At 35.7% G+C, this 13,000-nt stretch overlaps 1 protein-coding gene across 1 annotated transcript; it reads right to left on the bottom strand.

Annotated features, from left to right (window-relative positions):
* Positions 1 to 3,496: 3,496 nt before the first annotated feature.
* Positions 3,497 to 12,361, bottom strand: LOC100248686 (protein STRUBBELIG-RECEPTOR FAMILY 8). The gene is made up of 16 exons (XM_002267134.5): positions 11,915 to 12,361; positions 10,906 to 11,038; positions 10,730 to 10,801; positions 10,558 to 10,623; positions 10,392 to 10,463; positions 10,206 to 10,277; positions 9,597 to 9,668; positions 9,437 to 9,502; positions 9,292 to 9,357; positions 8,888 to 9,204; positions 7,315 to 7,574; positions 5,177 to 5,448; positions 4,958 to 5,093; positions 4,724 to 4,863; positions 4,446 to 4,602; positions 3,497 to 3,971 (listed from the first exon to the last, which is right to left on the bottom strand). Exons 1-16 carry the CDS (start codon positions 12,048 to 12,050, stop codon positions 3,819 to 3,821), a joined length of 2,190 nt encoding a protein of 729 aa, XP_002267170.3. The 5' UTR covers positions 12,051 to 12,361; the 3' UTR covers positions 3,497 to 3,818.
* Positions 12,362 to 13,000: the final 639 nt, after the last annotated feature.

The raw sequence follows: 13,000 nt of genomic DNA, 5'->3' as shown, positions 1-13,000 counted from the left end.
AATATGGCTACAAGGTAAGGGTATTTTGGGAATAAAAAGTTTCAGTTAACTTAGTTGATTTTCTAGGTCGGAAATGCTACCTTTCCTCCCGCAAAATTTTAGGAAAAATATTGCGAAAAAAAGGGGAAAAATTAAAATAATTTTAGAATTAATAAATTATTTTTATATATTATTTAAATTTATTTTCTTATTTAATCTTCTCTATATAAAGGATAAATATTTTAAAAATTCATATATTTTTAACTTATTTCTATTTTATTTGATTTCCTTTCATTTTTTTTTATTATAAAATAAAATATGAAAACTTAATTTGAATACTCTCGTGAAATCAAGTGTAATAAAAAATTTATTATTTTTTTTAAGGAGAAATTCAAGCGAAATTGGATAGCTGAGTACAAAGAGGATGGTAATACTAGAAAGCGAGATCAATCACAACATACCATGTATACAATTTGATTTTATTACTTTGTATTCAACTTTTATTGTATCTTTTTATATTTCAGTGGGCATTTAATAATTAAATTTAATAATTAAAGTGATTTAATAACTTAATTTAAATCAATAAGTAAATTAAATATATTTTATAAAATAACTGAATGATATAACTTAAATTAAAAAATAATTTTAGTAATAAGCAAAATCAATTAACTTATGTTTAAGTCTACATATTTGTTTTACTTTTTTACCCTAATTATCTTCATAATCTCATTTGCTATTTCATCATCTCTAATATAACTTAACTTCATTTACCTTAGTTATAATTTATGAGGATAAATATGTTGATTTAATGATTTAAAATGTATTTTAAGTTAATTTTATCAAATAATCTTAATATTTAAAATATGAATTTAATGATAAGTTTTAAATTAATAACCTAAAAATAATTTAACTTAAAATCAACTTAAATCATTAAATAATAAGTATTAAATTTTATCACATACCCCTTAATTTCCTATATTTTGCATTATTAAACAGTCTAAACTTTATCATCAAAATTACAAAAATACCTCTCCTCATTTATTTGTAACTTAATATCATATATTTTGTATCATGGATGGGTCTAAACTTTACCATACACTTACAAATTTGATGGTCACCGAATCCATACCCTGGATTTTTCCTATTTTTTGACAACATGATGGTTCATAATTGTTACCAATTTTGGGCATTGTAAGATGATCTAAAAGTACATATAAGAAACGGGGTGGTTCTGCAACATCATTGTCATTGACGAAGACGGCGACAACAAACCAAAAAAAAAAAAAAATTTGGAAAAGTATATATTAGAAATTTCTGATATTCGAGATTGTGAAAAAGAGGTAAATTGAAATAAATAAATAAAAGAGAGAATCTTGAACGTACGTATAAGACACTGGATGTTTCTTGGATGAATATTAGAATGGAAGGTGCACATGGCATATGGTATACAGCCTGGTTTTAACCATCAGCCTTGTCCCTATCTTCGCATTTTCTTTATAGCGTGGGTAAGAGCGTAAGGCTAACACTAGTGTTGCTGAATAATGTTCACATTACTACTTCACGTATTCCCAACGCATTCTCACGTGAACCACTTGCCAAAGACAAAGTGAATTGATAAAATGCCAATTGTCTATGTATATAGGTTGTATACAAAGAGAGCCAAAATAATGCTGCAAAAAGAAAGAAAAAACTTAGAGAGGTAAAAAGCTAGTCATCATGTCAATCACCCAAAAAATTCAGAAAAGAGGGAGAGCCTAATCCAAAAACTGCTGAGACCACTCTAGAAGAGACTGAAAAAAAGGGGTCTGACATCTCTTCCTCTTGGAATATTCTTCGGTTTCACTCTCCCCAAATACACCAAAAAAGACAAATAGGTGTCAATCTCCAAACTACTCTCCTCTTCTTCCCTAACCCCTTAACTTTCCATTCCAAAAGCAGATTTCTCATTGAGGCCAGGAAGACCCAAACCAGTTCAAAAGAAGATGGTAGCAAAGTCCATAGCTCACTTGTCTTACCACAATGAATTAGAATGTGGTTTGCTGATTTCTTATTGTTTTTACAAAGGCTGCACTTGTTGACCATAGACCAACCCCTCTTCATTAACATGTCTACTGCTAAAAATTTTCCCCAAACTGATTCCCATGCAAAAAAAAATGAGTTCTAAGAGGGACATACAAACCCCAAATCTCTTTGGTCGGAAATAAAAGGCTATTCTCAACCCTTAAAGACTTAAAGACCTATAATATGATTTGACATTAAACTTTTCCTTCCTCTCGATCTTCCAAAGTAAGGAATCCTCCTCTTCTTGAACCTTTACTACAAAAATATGTTCCAAAAGACGAGTCACCTCCTCCAATTCCAAATCTTAGAAGGATCTTCTAAAGTGCACCTCCCAACACCCACTTCCACCTCCTTGCCTCCCCCAAAGGTCAACCACTGCAGCAGAATTATGGGTTGCAATTCCAAACAACATAGGGAAAAGATACTTCAGCTTAGAATCCCCTACCCAAATGTCCCACCAAAATCTCGTGCGTCTACCATTTCCAATACGGATACTAGTTCTAAGAAAGAAATCCTCCCAACCCTTTCTAATGTATTTCCAAAGGTCCATCCCAAAAGAATCCCTCACCTCTCTAGTGGTCCAACCCCCTTCCTCCTCCCAAAATTTTCCAACAATGACTTTCCTCCAAAAACTCTCCCTTTCTAAAGGAAATCTCCAAAGCCATTTTCCTACCAAAACTTGATTGAAAACTTTCAAATGCCTCAACCTCAACCCTCCATGCCTCTTATCGCAAACAAATAAGGTAAGAGTGGGTCCCCCCTACCTCAAGCCTCTAAACATTGAGAAGAACACTGTAGGAGTGTCATTGACTAAAACCGTCATTCTCACAGTTGAAATGCAGAAAAAAAAAAAAAAAATTCATTTTTGCCACTTGAGACCAAATCCCATTTTCTCCAAAACGGAAAAAAGAAAACTCCAATTTACACGCTAAACCTGCACTGGAGCTTGGAGCTTCGTTTCCTCAAGTCAATTGCCTCATTAGCCACCAAAACTACGTCCAAAATCTGCCTACCCCCCACAAAAGTGTTGTGGCTGTTCGAAACCACTTTTCCCATCACCCTTTTCAGCCTATTAGCTAAGGCTTTTGCAATAATCTTATAAAGACTCCCCATAAGACTAATAGGCCTGAAATCCTGCACGTCACTAGCCCCAGCTTTCTTTGAGATAAGATTGAACTTCGTCTCCTCAGCCACCAATGGAGTAAAACAGAGGTGGTTTACCTAAAATAAGAATCTGAAAGGGGCCTAGTAATGGGGATTGATTGAATCACTTCTCTATCCTTCTACACCCTTTATCTAAAAGTTCCAAATATAGATTGCTTGGGGGGGCAAAAAAATTTAAAGAGAAAAAAGGTAACCCAGTTGCTAATTGGCAGCTTGGCACATTCATCTTCTCAATATAGGTAAATGAAGTTCAATCCATAACCACCCTAACAGTAATAGTTATAAGCTTGAGTTTCTAATATAATCTCCTGGAATCGAAGGAAGGTTTTATTATATCTCAAGGTGCCCAAAAAAGCAACACGATAGTTTTATGACGGTTATTTTTGTTTAAATACAATATAGCAGCATTTCATGAAAAATATATACCTTAATTTGCAATGTAATGTAGTTGGTTGCAAATGAAATTGTATGGGATATAATTACATAACCTTCAGGTCTCTGTTTCACATCTTTTTCTTCTTTTTCTGAATGTGCGCACTTTGATCAGCCTTTGACCTTGGCATAACTGAGACAAAATTGCAAGCATCGCTTGTGACTTCAGTATGGCTGGACGCTTAAAATGACATGTCAATTGCCTCATGCTCTGGAGTCTTGTACACAAAACCGGATTCATCACTTGAGCGCCGCTTGACCACACTTGCTCTTTGTACTAACCGAACCAGTGCTTGCACAACTTCAGACATTGGAGGTCGAAACTCTGGCTCCGGCTGTATGAAATGAAAACGACATAGGAATGATGAGAAATGCTTTACTTAGAATCAGGTCATATAAATTGAATAACTACAGAATGAGCATTTTATGTGGACTGCAATTTCTTTTTGTGCCCTCTTAACTTTACATATCAAGTGAACTTGAGATGTTATAAAACCGTTTGCTGCCATTTTGACTTATTTTTCTAAAGAGCTTGAGCAAGGTGAGTACACATTTTTATGATGAAAATCTTCATCAGATAAACTAAGGTAGAATATTTATGTTTCAAGATAAAACGATTTATCACCCATTTAGGGTTTCTCCCGAATTAGCATAAAAGTTACCAAGTTGACTTATTCATAGCACGCAATACAGACTTGCAAGAAAAGTTGATGGGATTCAGTCCATTTCCCAAATTTCAAACATTTTTTCATAAAAGTAGCCTCAAAAGCTAAATTATTTTAGTGCTAGAAACGGCTTAGAAGTTTTACCTGAACACACAAGGCAATGATGTCAGCAAAACGTGACAAAGACTTTGCAGGATACATGCCATTTAGGGAAGGATCAACCATTTTTGCCAGGGCATCTATATCATGAAGTTGGGGAGTAGCCCATCTCACAAGTGACTGTTCTGATCTCACTCTTGAACTAAAACACAAAAAAGAAGATGAGAACCATAGAAACAAACCAATGTCAAGAGATTAAAGAATGCTATAAAATATTTCAAGAACACAAAAATGGGTGTTCAGCAATGTAGCACATGTTCTACCTGTCCAGGGGCTTCCGACCTGTCAACAGCTCCAACATCACCACCCCAAAGCTGTACACATCGCTTTTTACAGTGTATATACCAGATAAAGCAAATTCAGGAGCACTGTAACCAAATGAACCAACCATCTGAGTTGAAACCTGTCAAACATCATAGAAACAATTTGTATCAAGCAGACATACAAAAGAGAAACTGTAAAATACTTAAGACAGGAATTCAACCCCATTTATTTACCTGTCGCTCTGTGTTTGGTGTGAGGGCAGCTAGGCCACAGTCCGATAAATGGGGGTTGAGCTCTTCATCAAGCAAAATATTTGCCGATTTGAAGTTTCTATGTACAGTAGAAGGCAGGCAAACTTCATGCAAATACCTGAGAGAAGCAGGAGCTACAGTTTAGTGTGTGTGAGAGAGAGAGAGAGAGAGAGAAAGAGACTTAAAGAACATGTAACATACTCTAGAGCTCGAGCAGTGCCAAGGGCTACTCTAACACGTGCATTCCATGTCAGTGTCTTGCCACTATCATCAGTGAAGTGCAGCATATCATGTAGACTCCCATTTCCAATATACTCATAAACCAGAAGACGTTGCCCATGCTCTGCACAATATCCCACTAGTGTAACAATGTTTTGGTGCCTCAGACGGGACATATTTGAAACAGCCTCAAGAAAATTATCTTCTTCTTGTAAAGACAGTGCTGCATTGTCTATCTTCTTAATTGCCATTGTCTAGATCAAATCAGATGACTAAACATTGTTACTTATCCGGGATATCATATAAGCTAAAGAAACAACTGCAGAGATCCAACCATCCAAGCAAAATGGTATCTCCATATTACTGCAATTGTTGAATAGAGAGCAATAACAAGCATGAAATCACAATACCATATCCAGGATATGGCATTGAATAAAATGGTATAGCACAGGAACAAAGATATCCAGGATATGAAAATAGAATAAGTTCAGGATAGAACAGATTGGTAAGTCAAAAACAGTAAAAGCAACTCCTTTAAACATGGTATATCTAGAAGAGAACGAGGATGAGAAAGAGAAGGAAAAGAAAAAAGAAAAAGAAACAGGATCAATCAGCATGAAACTGGGAAACCACAACTAGTCTTTTCCTTTGTAGCTTCAGTGTAGACGGGGTTTGGTGTGGATTAGGCCAGGATTTTAAGCGACTACAGTTTCATACCCAAACCTTGGAAAATTTAGACTTTTTTCCACTCAACAGATGTAGCAGCAATTAACTCCAAGGATTGAACAATATGTGAATTCACCACCTTCAAGAAGGGTGAATGAGAAACATTGCAATAACAGTAGGAAAGAAAATCCAATTTTAATGTGTAGAATTCAGCATCCTACTTACCCCAAGCAATTAATTGCTTGAAATATATGGTTAGTGAATAATTTGTGAGAAGTTAACCCTGACCTTAGCACTAATTAGGGACAAAAGGAGAAAGTTGTTTAAGGCGATTTGTTCATAAGCAACAAACACCAATAACCATATGGGTAAGTTGAGGTTCATTGGGTTGCAAGGATGAGCAGAAAATTAGAATGGACATAGGTTGCAATACCGAGAGAGATGTATTGATGTGAGATGTTGGGAACTGTGGCTCTGCTGAAATAAGTAATTTGCAATTAATGAAGCAAAATGAACCACTTTTTACTTAGTTTCAAGCCAAATATAATTCCACATTGTCAACTCAGAATAACAGGAAAATAACTCCCATGTTAGAAAAGCAGTCATGCTTATGAACAACATATGTAACAAGAACAAAAATGGCTGCTGGCACAGGACAGGGATGTGGGATAGCTAAGACAGTGTGCCAATTTCTTTTGGAGGTTCACTTTCAGTTAATTACAGGAAAACATGGATTCAGAAGCTAGCAACAATCATGAAAAATGGCGACCTAATTGGGACAAACCCAAGACTAAGAATGCGACGTGATACGTGAAAACCACATGTTAAGATTGAACACTTGGGGCAGAGGGAGGTAACTAGGAAAACAGGACATGGCATCACAATCTTGATCCCAATAACAACGATATTAAGATGTCTGATTACAGTTCAATCTGAGAATGTAATAATAACTCTCTAATTCATAATTTTTAAGTCACAAAAGACATCACCACAAATTACTATAGGTTGCTAAAGAAGAACTCCACCAAAGGGTAACTAGATAAGGGCAGCACCTCAAAGCTTTGGCTTGGCTCCCTTCCAGTCTCTTATCAGGCTATTTACACTAGTTGGCAATAAAAGTCACTACTTATTATACCATGTGCACTAAAAATCAGCTCAGTTGGGAAATTTTTAAGAACCGAAAAATAGAACAGCATGTGAATTACATGGTTAAATTCATTTGGGTCAAGCTAGCACTTTGTATATTTGATGTGGTAGGTGAGGCCCACAGATGTTGGGCCCATATTCTGGTATCATATTGACATGGCAGGATGTTAGTCCAAATTAGAGAAAATTGGGGGTTAAGTAAACTGAAGGTAAGGACCACTAGTGGAGACTCTGTTCAGATCATAACCATTTAAGAACAGTAGATGTATGAGAAATAATCTCATGCACAAAATAACACATGAGAATACCTTTCCATTTGGAAAATCAGCTCTATAAACACGGCCAAGGGAACCTTCACCAATAAGAAATTCTTGACTAAAGCTGTTTGTTGCTGTTTGAAGAGAAGCAACGGTGTATGCGGTAGCAGTTATAGGGGATTTAACTCTCTTTCCAGATCCATTTTTCCCTTGTACCCTCTCAACCATCAAGTTTTCTGCAGGTGGAGGCTTCAGATCTGTTACAGTGGCTGTGAACTTTGTCCTCTGCTCTTGCATTGTTTCTGTATTTACTACAAAACAAAGTAGAACATTCCATATAAAACAGTCAAAACCCAGCATAGAAGCTTTTCAGCTAAGAACCATGACAAAAGAAAAGAGAAATTCAACATTCACAGAACATAATATACAGGACGTATCACACAAGGTGATGCACAATCCTTTGGCAGCCACAAAAAATGACCATGCACAAACACTTAATTGACACTTGACAGTTTAAGGCCAATGGAATATCTGGTCAATGGTCGCTTTTCGAATCATATACCACAGATGAGATCCACCATTCTCAATGAGCCTCTAGAGCAACATAAACCTCTAGAACCCATTATGTTCAAAACTACTTCTCCATCAGACATAAAAAATACCTGTTACCCCTTCAACAACCACATGTATAACGCCCCTCCCTAACCATTAGCCATATCCCTCTAGAGCACAACTTCAATTACAGTAATGACAGTTCAACTCAATTCCCTCTCTGTCTCCAATGAATTCCGCAATGCCTTGCTCTAGTTTTAAGTGTCCCTAGGAGAGCTTTGTGTAGATGTAATTTTTTTATTCTAAAATTCTTTCTTTATAATATCAGGTTGATACATTATATGGAAAACAGTTTATGGCACTTGTAATGGTTGACTAGGTAACCGTTGGGATCACTACCAGGGTCCACAAGGGGTTTTTGACTGAAACGATAAGATCATGAGAGTAGTTTTATCATAATATGTAGAAGACTATAAACGTAATCTTAACATATTCTCTAAACAAAAGCAAGGATCTGGCGCCTTTTTTGTGTCAGCAGATGCCCATAAGATTCTTGGTAGAAATGAAGTCCAGTTTATATAACCTCCCTAACCATTGTCTGGGGTCATGTAAAACAGAACTGATTGTAGCTAGCATGATTCAACAATCAGTTGGCAGAGCTGCTTCCAAAAGTCTTTAACATCAAGTTGGCAATCAATGGACCAAAATATTCAGTGAACCAAGCATGTGAATGAGTCTGACACAAAAAATGCCAATTACCTAGACTAAAACTCCACACAAGAAGCTCAAACTAATGCCACCACCAATTATCTAATGAAAAACTCTTGACCCTTTGTCGCCAAGTCTGGTATCCATGGCCAAACTGAGCATGTCACAGAAATTATTAGGCTTAGGTGTTTTCATTTCATAATATTAACCAGTTCCATCCCATTGAATCACAACAATGACTGTAGACAATGTTGCCCATATGAATGTCAGATATGATTCCAGAAATGAGTGCTTTCCTGTGATAAAATGAAGAGGAAAACATTAAAAGCATGAGGAACAAAGGAAAAGAATAAGAAATATCTACCTTTTTCTGTGACAACAGGAACACTTCCCACAGATGGTCTTGCACCAGTTCCCTTCTTTTTAGCTTTTCGAACACAAAAAACAAGAGCAATCAATGCAACAAGAACCAGCAATGAACCTAGAACAATGCCTATAATAGGACCAATGGCCAAGCCCTTATTTCCATTATCTGAGTTCGATGACTGGCCATCAGAACTTGAGGGCGTGCGTGCTTCTGGTGGAGAATGAGTGCGATTACTACGAGATCTACTGGGAGGAGGTGGGGTATACGGTGGAGGAGGAGGAGCAGGACCATTGTCGAATGAATTTCCATCATATCTGTTTTTATTTTAAGTCCCATGTTAAAACATTGCAAAAACTGAATACCACAAAACATGTAGGCAAGTATGACATGTAATGGCTTACATAAATTTTCGGATTGATCTAAGCTCTGATGGTATCCATCCACTGAAATTGTTGTTTGCAACATTTCTGTTGAAAACTAGGGACATAAAAATTAAGGATAGGTAGAAATCACAGATCCAAGCACATCATAAGGAAAAGAACTTACAGATCAGTCAAAGGCAAACCAGTAAGAACACTCAGAGGACCAGTTAATTGATTGTTCTGCAAATAGCTGCCACAAATTCAGAAATCATGAGAAGACTGCAGTTAAGAAAAACAAATAAAAGCTACCAGATTTTTAACAAGTAAAATTTTGTTACACTCACAGGGTAGAAAGATTGGACAATGAAGTAAAGGAATTAGGAAGATCTCCAGTAAAGTTGTTCACAGAGAGATCCCTGCAGTCAGAAGCAGGCCATTAAGGAACAATCTTAAACATAAGGAAAGAATTTTATTGGTAATATATAGGATAGTAATGACACACATTATTATCGAGCATCACAACATCAGCCATTCCAACTTTTTTACTGGCTTTGTAGCCTAAAGGTTCTATTTATTGCTCCATATGGGAATGTCAAATCTTTTTCCTTTTTCTTTCACACAGCCAGTTCCAATCCCATGAAACTGAAGGAGGTTTATGCTGGATGAACGGCCAGTGAACAATTTTTACACTCTCCTTCAGTCTTTTTCTTTTTCTCTTGCACACACAGATACTCAGTTGAGGATTTTAATACAAAATTTCAATAAATTGAATCCACATCAACCCAAAAAAAGAACTTAAAAAAAAAAAAAAAAAAACTGAAACTGAGCTAAGGTCAATTGAGAAATGCAAACAACCACATTAAAGTGATTCAGCAACATAATTTTGACAGTTAAAATTACGAATAAAAAAAAGAAAAAGAAGTATGAAAATGAGTTTAAGTCAGATATCTTACAAGATTGTGAGGCCAGCAAGTTTAGCAAATATGTCTCCAATTGACTGGGAGATTGAATTGTGGCTAACATTCCTAAAACCAAGAGTTTTAGCATCAGGCAATAGCACTTCCGAATTATAACTGAATCATGTAAATAAAACATAATAGGAAATTCAAAATCAATAGCATTCAAGACAAATCACTCACAAATAATTAAGAGAAACCATGGTAGAAATGGAATACGGAAAACTCCCAGTTAAATTGTTGCTCGCCAGGTTTCTGCATTACACAATAGATAAGCATTGTCATATAAAAAAAGTAATGTGAAACAGCTTCTAAAGCAAGAAACAATCAGTAAACGATCGAACATTACAAGTTTGTGAGATTTGGCGGTAACTGATATGGAATTGTGTCGTGAATGTTGTTGTCACTCATATCTCTGAAAAACAAAATAAAATCACATAAATAATTCAATAAGAATAAGAAAAAGAAAAGTTAAATTCGCAAAACCCCTGACAAAGGGGATGCAACGATTTTTTTCTTACAATGTCCTCAATGACAAAAAGTTTGAGAGCAAGTATCCCATGGTTCCATTCAGCCCTAACCCGGAAATCTGACTGTTAAAACAAAACAGCAATACATCTCATCAACTAAATCAAAGTACAGATTATACCCAAATATACAATACAGAGTACAACCTAAATGAGATAAACATACTCACATGGAAACAACAGCTGAACCCTCACAAGTAACCCCTTTCCATGACTCTCCACACGGATCACCACTACTATTTGTCCAACCAGTTAGCTGGGAAGGACCATTCAGTGAATTGTAAATAACCTGAAGACCTTGAACTGCAAGTCAAAGAATAACTATATTCAGGAAGGCCCAAAACCAAGAAGGGTGAAATCACATTCCCATAAATGCTCCATCCATTTGTTAAGAAAATGAAAGAGTTGAAACTAAATTATAACAGTATATTTTTCATTTCATGAAACCTGAGAAACCAAAAAGAACCACCTCTACAAAAAATACCACCTAAAAAAATAAAATATAACATTCAAAACTTCATTTTTTTTTCCCGTATCCTCTGTTTTCACTGCAACCGAATGGATGATGGGAAAATGATTTAACGAATACCGCATTTGGAAGCTGAGAAAATGTACGGAAAATAAAATATAATAAAATTTTATTATAATAACCAAATTCCAAACTCCAAACATTAATTAAAATTTTTCACTATTTGAAGGCCTATAGAAAAAATTTTTAGGGAGAAAAAAATCCACTTAAGTATGGCGAATACAAGCTATTTAGCTCCATATAAGTAAAATTTTCCTTCTTTTTCTCCTCCGAAAACCAAACCATCAACCAAATAGTCCTAATATAATAAGATTTTATTATTAATAACCAAACTCCAAACATTAAAATCCGTCATTATTTGGAAGCCTAGAAAACAATTTTTTAGGGAGAAAAACCTCCTCTTTCCTTTTCCTACATTTTCTCAGCAACCAAACGGAGCCAAAGAGAATAAAAAAAAAACATAACATAACAAAACAAAACAACACGCTACAATGTCAAAAGATCAATAAAGTCAAAACGCTCATTTCCTGATTTCAATCAACTCCAAATCTCATCCAATGATCCAAACCTCGACCAAACTCACCAATATCACCACAATACCAAAAAAAAAAAAAAAAAACTGATCGCAAAAAAATAAATAAACAAATTACCATCAGAAGGATCAGTAGCGCCGTAAACAGACAACGGGGGAAGGATCGCAGAGAAGGAGAACAACACTAGAAGAGCGAAGAAGAAGCGAGAGTGTGAGTGAGAGCAAGAGAAAGACAGAGCTCCGTTCACCGCCATTGTCGGTTAGAGGCGATCACATTCACAGTGGGAGGACTGACAGTGTGCTACCGCGCATGCAGAAGCACCATGGACTCACAGACGAAGACGAAGAGAAGAAGAAGGAGAAGAGGGAGAAGAAGACGATGACAGGGTGGAGATCGCCGGGCTCTGTCATCGGCATTAAAGCAAATGGGCATGGGAGTGTGATGAGATTCGAAGCTTAAAGAGTAATGAAGAGAGAGAAACCTGAAACCCTTTCTAGAGAGAGAAAGTCTGTGTCGGCGAAAAAACAAAATATTGCTAAAAATAAAATTAAAATTAAAATTAAATGGACGAAATTAAATAATAGCTACGTAGAGGCTTCCAGGCTGATTTTAACGTGGAGGGATGTGAAATGTCTTGATTGTCCCTACATGTTCTTGAATTTTACGTTAGAAATTAATAATTAATGATATTTTCCTTAATTTATGCTAAATTTTTTGGATATTTGGAGTTATTTATTGCCCATCATTAATTATTTAATCACTAAAATAATTTAATAAAAATGATAATATTTATTTTCTTCCTTTTTTTACGTTAATTTTTAGTTTCAAGATCTATTTCGATTTTCGACAGCCAAACACAGGCTCTAGGACTTTTTGGTAGCATGGGAGGAAACAGATGAGGATAATTAAGTAATTTCCTATATTTATTTTTATTAAAAATAAAAAACAAAAAAAATAATCATGGGTTCCACGAAAGTCGAAATATAATTCTTGAAATAATATTTATGAATTAAAATAATGAAGGTGGCGTGAAATGTCGTGATTAGCCTTGGAGTAGGGATGCTGCTGCGAGAGGACCACTGAGGGAGACAGCCCGCTGGGAGAAGAAATTGGCAGGCAGATTGGGAAGTAGCTTTTGGGGATTTTCTGAAAATGACTAAAATGTCCTTTTCTTCCCTTGTGGGGGCCCTCTCTTGTTTTGAG

Source organism: Vitis vinifera, chromosome 10, assembly GCF_030704535.1.
Source record: "Vitis vinifera cultivar Pinot Noir 40024 chromosome 10, ASM3070453v1".
NCBI lineage: Eukaryota > Viridiplantae > Streptophyta > Magnoliopsida > Vitales > Vitaceae > Vitis > Vitis vinifera.
This window is presented reverse-complemented; position numbering and strand designations above follow the sequence as displayed.